This window comes from Bison bison, unplaced genomic scaffold (assembly GCF_000754665.1).
Source record: "Bison bison bison isolate TAMUID 2011002044 unplaced genomic scaffold, Bison_UMD1.0 scf7180017864160, whole genome shotgun sequence".
Lineage (NCBI taxonomy): Eukaryota > Metazoa > Chordata > Mammalia > Artiodactyla > Bovidae > Bison > Bison bison.
This window is the reverse complement of record NW_011494732.1, coordinates 4,584,773-4,594,074: the sequence shown is the minus strand read 5'-3', so window position 1 is coordinate 4,594,074 and position 9,302 is coordinate 4,584,773. Positions and strand designations below refer to the sequence as shown.

At 58.5% G+C, this 9,302-nt stretch overlaps 1 protein-coding gene across 1 annotated transcript in view; it reads right to left on the bottom strand.

Annotated features, from left to right (window-relative positions):
* NCOR2 (nuclear receptor corepressor 2) overlaps nucleotides 1-9,302 on the bottom strand; it is a 205,428-nt gene that overhangs the window by 54,431 nt on the left and 141,695 nt on the right. The window contains 1 exon segment of the mRNA XM_010841409.1: nucleotides 6,309-6,451. Coding sequence (XP_010839711.1) covers nucleotides 6,309-6,451 — 143 coding nt within the window.

Genomic DNA, 9,302 nt, shown 5'->3' with positions numbered 1-9,302 from the left:
TCAGACTTCTAGCCTCTAGGATTGCAAGATAGCAAGTTTCTGTACCAGTCTGCGGTACGCTATTACAGGGAAAAGGGCACTAATGCACCTCCCCTCTGCCAGTTCCCAGCCCCATGCAGCCCAACTCACTCTCGGACAAATGCCGCATCAACTCCAGGTGCCAGCAGGCCCTGCCCAGCCTGGCCCCTTACCATGCAGGGCCGCGAGCAGGCCTCAGGGGTCCCCAAGCCCCAGCCCCTGCCCAGGAGTCAGATCACTTCCTGTCCTGTCTCCTTCCTGAGCAAACGGGGCTCCTCGGAGTGCAGCCACTCAGAGTATAGGGAGGAAGAGGGAAAAGTCCGTTTGCCCGTTAGTCACGGTTTCCGTCACCAGCACTCGGCCAGGGCTGCAGCCCCACCCTGCCAAACGTCCACCGGGCTCCTGGGCACGCCCAGCTCCACCGCCATCTGCCCGCCTCCAGGGGCTGGTGCAGCCCAGCCCCAAATCCTGAGCTTCTCCCGGGAAGGTCCCCCAGCTAGAGCTTGCGAGGACACGAGAAAGTTGTGTGGCATGTGGGTTCTGTGGGTGCGGCTGAGGGTTCCCGCTTCTTCCCCAATCTATTTTTAGCAGACAGGGACCCACTTGAGTGTTTGGGGCTGGGTGATCAGCTGCCCGGGGGGCTGGGTCAGGGGTAACACTTGGAGCCTCACAGGGAACAGGGGCTTCCTGTGGGCTAGGCAGGGAGGCACCTCCTGGGGAAACCGAGGTCCCTTGGACCCACAGCCCAGGCCATGTCGTCCCAAGCCGAGTGAGTATGATGTCTAGACTGGAATTTCCCCAACACCGGGTCTGAGACGCTGGTGGACTTTGTGTCCCAGCAATCATACCAAATCCTTCCACACGTGGCCCCAAACCCTGGAATTGAGAGTTGTGTATGGAACAGGAGATGCTGGCGATACTAGTGTTAGTGACTACAGCTGATGTTTATTAAGCACCTACTGTGTGCCAGGCCTTCTCTACTTACAAATTTCCTGGCTCTGCACATCTACTCTGCAAGTCACAGAATTCTGCTCCCTGCTTTAAACTCTCCAGCCATTCCCGAGAACCCACAATATAAAAACTCAAGTCCTCCCCACTCCATACAGTCCAGTGTAATTTAGATCTAGACCCCACTCAGCTCTCTAACTGGTTTACCTTCCAGGTCTTCTACAAACACTGCCCTTCTTATGCAGATGTGCTCACAATGCCCTGGCCACAGGACCTTTGCACTGGTCATTCTTCTGGCTGAACATCCTTCTCCCAGACACCCACAATGCCCACCTCCATCAGGGTTTTACTCGTACATCACCTCCCCAGAGAGGTCTTCCCTGATTACTCCATCAAAATGAGCTAATCTCACTCCCCATCAATCACTTTCTACTACTATCCCTCATCATAACATCTTCAGATCACAATCAGAAATCATCTGTGTGTTAACGCTAATTTGTCTTTCCAGCTAGAACTAACCTCTCGAGGGCTGGTACCTTTGTTCTCAGCTGAATTCCCAGCACACCTAGAACAGAGCCTGGCGCAGAATAGGCACTCTGTAACTACTTCTTTAGATACACGAAACTGATAGACAAAGCCACTAGCTCAGAGAGGCAAAGACACCTGCCCAAGATCACACAGCTCACGGGGTCGAGAAATTCAGACTTCACTGCAGGTCAGGTTCAAGCACTTCCCTGCCTGACCATCTCTCTCTATTCAGGCCTGGGCAGCTTCAGATGGAAGAGGCAACAGAGGAAAACAAGGCGAGGCGGGGGATGGGTTGAGACAGACAGAGACGGAGAGACACGGAAGCTGAGCCCCAGGGCCTGGATTCACAGATGGGAGGAAAGGGTAACCTTCGGCCATTAGCAGGGGGAGGGAAAACCTCGGAGAAGTCACCAGTGCCAGATGTTACATAACTCTGGGACGTGTTCCGCCTGCCCACCCGACCCTGCTTCCTGCTGACGTTGTCGGTGGCCACACTCAGGCAAGGTCTGGCGCAAGGCAGGAGGGGACACCCCCTGACCCCCTGCTTCCCCCACTGCTTCCTCCGTTGGCGGAGGGTGACATGTCTTCCTGAGCTCCAGACAGGGCCTGGCCGACAGCCAGAGGTGGCTGCCCCTGCCTCAGGAATCATAAGGACCTGTCTCCCTCCCGGGATCTGCAGGGTGCGGGGCAGCATCTTGTGAGGCCTGGCTGCACTCTCCAGTGACACGGAACTCACCCCTGCATGCCGGGTGGCCACTGTCAGAATGGATGGACCCAGGGCTGATGGGGCCCCACATCCCTCAGTGTACTTTCTCCGCAGCCTTCGACATAAGTCCACTCCCTCGCAGTCAGCAGGGAAAGAGAGCCAACCCCACTCTCCCAAACAGCCCTTTCTCATCCACAAGTGACTGGCCAGGTTCACCCATCTGCTGGCCTCAGAACATGGCCTGCTGGCCCCCACCTTCTGGGCCACTGCTTCCCACCAAGACCACCTCTGCTGAGATCCGTGGGAGTCCTGGAACACAGGGAGGGGTCCAGAAAGGGAAGCCGGGTGCCTACAGATGTGAGTTCAAACCCTCTCTGTGGCCTTACCAGGCCCCTCTCCCATCTGACCTCAGCATCTTCACCTGAGGATGGGGTCAAGGTGACAACCTCAGGGGTCTGGGGAGGGGCCCAAGATGGTGCTCAGGGTCCCCCTGCTGCTCACACCCCCTCCTCCTCCTCAGCCCACCAGTGATGCCGCCTGTCCTCCAGCAAGTTCAGGGTCTGGGGACAAGGAGGACAACCGTCTCTATCAACTTTGGCTGCGCTTTGCTGGAACCCGCACAATCTACCTCAAGCCCAGCCCCCACCGGGTGGCCTCTCAGCTCACAAACCTTCAATGATTCCCAGTGTCCATTAAAGAAAGACTCAGTTCCTCAGCCCAGCAGGAAACCCCACCCACATGTATATGGATGGCACCTGCCATTTCTTCCGTGGCACATAGTAGGCACTCAGTAAAGCCATGCCGAGCGTGCAAGAGGGGTGAGGTCCGATACTTATTAAGCATTGATCAAGGACCACACCTGGCCCTTTACAAGTAGGAAAGCCTCTGCAGCTCACAGCAACCCCACGAGGCGGGCCGGTCTTACCTCCTTTAAAGCGAGGCTGAGTGCCACGGGCACCACCAGTCAGGAGGCAGCAGAGCTCTGTGTGCCCTTTAGCCCAGGGCCCCACTCTGTACCATCTGGCTAGGCTGCCTCTGGATGAGTGAATGAATGAATGAACCAATCGATTAATGAACCAATTCCTCAGGCAATCCAGGAGTGGACATACTCTACACCCAATCAACAACCAAGAGAGATGCGACACCCCATCTCTCAGTGCACTTTCTCCGCAGCCTTCAATGTAAGTCCACTCCTTCGCAGTCAGCAGGGAAGGAGTGCATTTACATTGTCCAGTCATCCAAGCCACCAGGCACCAGGTGGCCACGGGCAATTCACTACTGAACCCGCCAACACTGCCACCGCCACATGGCTCTCAGTGAGGGACGCTTACGACATGCCAGGAACACTTCTAAGCACCCCACGCCCATTTCACTCAAACCGTTCCCACAGCAGCCCTTTGAGGTGGACATGTGTGTGCTCAGTCGCGTCTGACTCTTTGTGACCCCATGGACTACAGCCTGTCAGGCTCCTCTGTCCATGGGGATTCTCCAGGCAAGAATACTGGTCTCTTCGAGGGGATCTTCCCCACCCAGGGATCGAACCCATGTCTCTTGTGCCTCCTGCATTGGCAGGTAGATTCTTTATCAACTACGCCACCTGGGAAACCCACTTTGAGGTAAGAATTATCCCCATTTCATAAGTGGGGAAACTAAGGCCCAGAGAAGACAAACCACTCACCCAAGGTTGCAGAGCTAGAAAGCATCAGAATCTGCATTTGAATCTGGGTGTCTGGGGTGAGTCCCTACCATGGCTTTTCCTGCACATATTATTCAAGACAGCACTTGAATAACACCCTTGAGAAGAAAAGCAGGGGGCCAGTGGCTTTAAAATAAAAACGATGCCGATACCACTGCTAGTAGTTAGGGCAGCCTGAGTTCTAGGAGTAAGGGTTGTCATTATCATTTACAGATGAGGAAACTGAGGCTCGTGGGGTGAAGCCACTACCCAAGGTCACAGGTGTCAATTCATGAAACCAGGACTTGATTTCACTTTCCCCCAGAAGACGAGCCACACCACCTATCCAGCTAGTACCTCTGGTTCCCCAACCCACACTCTCAAGTTCTGGGGTCTTCAGGGGTGCAGCAGGGCCGTGCCCCAACGAAACCTGGAAAGTGAGGCTGTGGGCCAGCAGGCTGTGAGAGGAGACTCCTGTAACCCAATAGCCTGGGGAAAGCATGCTGGTGTGTGGGCTCTGGGCTGGGCTGAGCAGGGAATGGGAGGGGGAGGGGAGAGGCAGGGAGGACTGACAGGTCAGAGGGAGGAGGGGAGGGAGCAGGAAGAAGGCCTTTCTGTCCCTGGGGGATGTCAGGGCCAGCCCCTGCCCCTGGTGTGTACAGCTGACCTGCCACCCACCTCCAACCACCACCGCCACCTTGTGCTACGGGATCTTAACAAGCGTTGTGTTAGAGACCAGGTGCCCCTCAGCCTCAGCCCTCACCATCTTCCTCCCTGAAGAAACCAGAGTCCTGGAAAATCTAGAAGACCAGCAGAACTCCTCGTGTTTGAGCAAGCCCTGCCTGGAGCTTGAGGAGGAACAGAGGAGCACTGGGAACCAACTGTAGAGCAAGCAGGGGAGGGGCAGGAGGCACAGCCCAACCGGACACATGGGGACGGGGTGCAGGCAGGGGCCTGACCCAGTGAAGCCTGCAGGTGGGCCTCAGCCCTGACCATAGGGCCATGGCAATAGCATCTTCCTCCAACCAAGAATACTCAGGGGGCTGGGAGTGGGTGGGCTAAGTTGTTTAGTCATGTCGAACTCTTTACGACCCCATAGACTGTGGCCAGGCTCCCCTGTCCGTGGGATTCTCCAGGCAAGAATACTGGGGTGGGCCGCAATTCCCTCCTCCAGGGGATCTTCCTGACCCAAAGATTGAACCCATGTCTCTTATGTCTCCTGCACTGGCAGGCACGTTCTTTACCTACTGCACCACCAGGGAAGCCCAGGGGGCTGGGGAGTGATGTCCTCGGATTTAGCACAGCGCTCCAGAGCATTCAAGGAGGGAGATTTTGGTCCCTGATCCGCCTGCCACGCTGTGTGACCCCAGCAGCTTGCTTGCCCTCTCTGGACCACGGTGGGCTGCATGAGGAGCAATTCAACCCCCACCCCCCAGACAGACTGCACATACTTCGAACCCAGCAGAAGCCGCCCAACCATGGGGAACTGGGGTGTGGAGAGCTGTGTGTCCCCCTCCTGCCCCTTCACATCTGCAAGGAACTACACAGCCTGCCGACCAGAGGCATGAGTCCTCAGGTCACGTAGCTGTGGGTTCACCCCCAAGTCAGCTGTTTATGAGCCTGGCTGAGTCTCAGTTTCCCCAGATCTGAAATGATGACCATGCTTGACATGTCACAAGTGTGCCCAAAAGGGGAAGACAGAGGGATGGAGGGAGGGAGAGAGAGAGGAGGAAGAGAGGGAGGCAGAGAGAGAGAGGGAAAAGAAAAGGGAAAAAAAAGAGAAGAAAAGATGCCGCCCCCAAATGGCCCTGTAACAGCTTCCCAGTAACAGCTGCGGAGGAAGTGTGCAGACCATTCATAGGAGCAGTGAGGCGAGCCCGCCCCTTCTGTGCTCCTGGGGGAGGGAGAGCTCAGAGCTGCTTCTCCAGTCCCCTGGAGGACAGGGCTGGGCCGGCTGCTCCCCGGGGTGGCCCTGAGACTGTGAGTTCAAATGGGAGTGGGGGGAGATGCTGACTTAGGGTTCATCTGCCCCGGGTCTTCATTCCAATGTGCTGACAGCCCCAAGTCCCTGGTGAGTCAGTGCCTTGACCCACCACGCTCCTTCCTTCCTCCCTGCCCGGAGCTCAAGGCCCTCAGAGGGGTCTGACCGGGGAGTGCTAGTAAGGAGGGGGCGGGGTGGGGGGTGGTGGAGCCCGGGAGGCGGGAGGGTGGGCCTGTCCATTGAAGTACCCAGGAGGGATGCTGACGGCATGGGATCAATCCCAGCAGCATTCCAGGGGGACCACTGAGCAAGAACCGGGAGGGGCTGAATCCTGAGCGAGACCTGGTATTAAGACCCCTCCCTGCCCAGGGCTCTGGGGCTGCAGCGACCACATGGGCCCACGGTGTGACCCCAGTGGGGAAGGAGGGGAGAGGAGGTTGGGGGGGACTCACCATCTTCAGCTTGTGCTGCTGTAGAATCTCATCCAGGTTCTGCCTCTTCTTGTAGTTGAAGTAGAAGTTCTTACACTGGGACACGGTCTTGGAGCCCACCATCCGGGCGATGGCCGACCAGTTCCGGCCGTGTTCCAGGAGACCTATGGGAGGAGGACGGCAGATGAGGGGCGCGTCAGGGGGGCTGGAAGGGCAGAGAGGGCCTGTGTCCATGGCATGGAGAGCAGAGCCCCAGGCCAAAAAACAGCCCTGATCCCGGGCCTCAGGCTCACTGCACCGGTCCAGGGTTTCTGGGAAGAGACACACATGGGATTGGGCTGGTGGGGGAGGGCACAAGAAGGAGGGGGCTGGGCTCCCTGAAAGAGGCCTGGGCTCCAGGAACTGGAAGGGCAGGTGGGAACAGCCAGGGTGCACCCCCACTGAGGTCACCATCAAGGGTTCTGGGGGCTGAGGGCTGAGGTCAGGGGCACAGACCCCGCCCGGGGCCCCACCTCTCCTCCTCCCCTGCCGGTCGTGACCCGGCACTGACACTCGCTCGCAGCTGCAGACGAGGAGGCCTCGGGAGACCGGGCTGTTTTCCGGCCACACCGGGCCAGGGAAAGGAAGGAACGTGTGAGCAGGGGTGGGAGGGTGGAGTTCGGGTGGGGGTGAATCAGGCCAGGAGCCTCCGCACCCAGGTTAACCGGGGCAACCCCAAGCTCCCCAGGGACACCTAAAGGCCCACCCTGGACTCGGGCCCCATCAGGTTGGTTCAGGATCTGGGGTGGACTTGCCCCCACAAATCACAGCCACCCTCATCTCCATGAGCTTCTCACACAGTCTCAGAGATTCCTGATGTGGGGAGAAACCCCTAGGAATTTGCAGGCACCACCCCAGACTCACCTAGGGCAGAGAAAGCTCCCTCCACGCCCACAGACTTGGGCCAGAGCTGCGCCTCCAGCCCCTATTCCATTTTCAACACCGTAAACGCCAGGCTCAGCAGAAATGCAGTCCCCCCGACCCCCCCACCCCGCCTCAAGCCGGCCCTGAGTCTCAGCCCATCTGCCTGCCGTGCTCCGAGTACACGGGCTCGCCTCACATCAGCCGGTGCCTCTACGTTTTTATGTCTCGTATCTCCTGGTATGTCTCGTATCTCACAAGGCAGCGTGCCTTGTGCGCCCAGGTCAGCCCGAGCAGGGAGGGCCTGCCCCCGCTGCTGACGGCTGCAGGAGGGGGTGAGGGGACGTTCCAGCCTCCAGGGGCTGCGGGGCAGGACTGGGCCCCCAGAGGGCAGCAGGAACGAAGCCTGAGTCACGTTGCTGGGAACAGAGCAGCCTCTGAGCCCCGGAGCTAGACTCCTAACGACTAGCGAAAGATTTCCCATAATGAAGTTTGAGGCCGTCTTCCTTGAATCAAATCAAGCTGCAAGCCAGGAGGGCTATATTTTGCAGGGGTGGGAGCCTGAGGGGCTGACATTCTGACTGTCGATATTTTCTTTCATTCATTCATCCATCCATCCATCCCTCCATCTACCCATTCATTCAAACATATGCCGGCGGCTTGCTACATACAAGGCTCACACAGAAATAAAACAGCATCAAAAACAACATCAACAAACCACCGTGTCACATGGCTGAGCAACCTGGAGTTTGCAAAGCCCTTCAAAGATTTGGTTCCCTCTTATCCTTGCTGTCGAGGCCACGGCCGTTTTCACATCCCCTCGACGGGAGGGAAACCAATGCTCCAGAGATCAGAGCAACTCACAAGCTTATGGGGTGGGCCAGGGGGCCGAGTGGACGTGGGGACCGGCTCCCGCCTGTAGGCCCAGCTGGGTGGGGAGGGGGTGCTGGACTGACAGGCCACCTGCTCCCCTGCGGAGGCCACCGAGCCACGTGGCTCCACGGCCGCTGCTCAGGGTTCCTCAAGGACAGGCGACGGGGCGGGGGGTTGGGGGGGTTGGTGGGGTGGGGGGAGCCGAGGCGTGGGATCAAGTGTAACCCAGCCCCCTGACCTTTCCCGCCGCCTGCGCCAGCAGCAGCTGCCACTTCCAGAGAACCTGGCCGAGGACGACGGGGACGCGTTTATTTATATTTCCCCAACCGGGGCCAAGAGAGCCCAGGCAAACACGTTGGGCCGGAACCCCGGGAGGGAGAGGGCGGGTCTCCCATCTGGGCCTGCTGGGGGGGTAAGTATGTGGGGGGTAGGGGGGGTGGACAAGGACCCAGGGGGTGGCTGGACCCCAGGGAGGTTGACATTTACAAACTGGACACATAAATAAGGAGATGGCGTGGAGTTGGCTGAGAAGCTGAGGTTCTAATTAACTCCACTCGTGGCAGCAGCAGGGGCTTTGGGGGCCGGGGGGGGGTTGCCCAGCCCTGCCTGAAAGCTGCCTGGGAAGGACCGCTGGACTACGCCATCCCGAAGCCCTGCCCAGACTTGCTGTGTGTGGTCCCCGCCATTCCCTCTGCTCTCTGGGCCTCAGTTTCTTTAAGTGCTGTGCAAAGAGCTGGGGTGAGTGTCCTAATATTACCAGCCAGGACACCTAGGGTTGGGGTGGACGGGTATGGGGTGTCTTCTGGTTCTGAGAACCCAGACCAAGGGTGCTGGGCACAGGGAGATGCCCTGTAGACCTCATGAACCTGATGAGGCGTAAAGCCCCTACCCCTCGACCTGGAGAGAGCACCTCTGAGCACACACTGTCCAGGACCCCTCCCAGATCCACCTCAACACAGACCTCCTTCCCGGGGAGCCCCCACCCGACAGCCAGAGAGGCTGGGAAGGGGCCCTAGAAGAAAGTGAGGGTGGGACCCCACGGTAGAGAAACCCCGAGTCCCCCCCCAGCCTGAGGTCCTTGTCACCCCTGGGGTCCCCGTCACCGTGGCCCAAAAGCCCCCCCAATCCCCAGTCCCCTCCCCGGAGCCACTCACTCACATCCTCTCATCTGCGTCTCCCCCTCGGCCAAGTTTTCCGGAAACATACGGCTTTGGGGGTGCTCCAGGGATCCGAGGTGGGGGC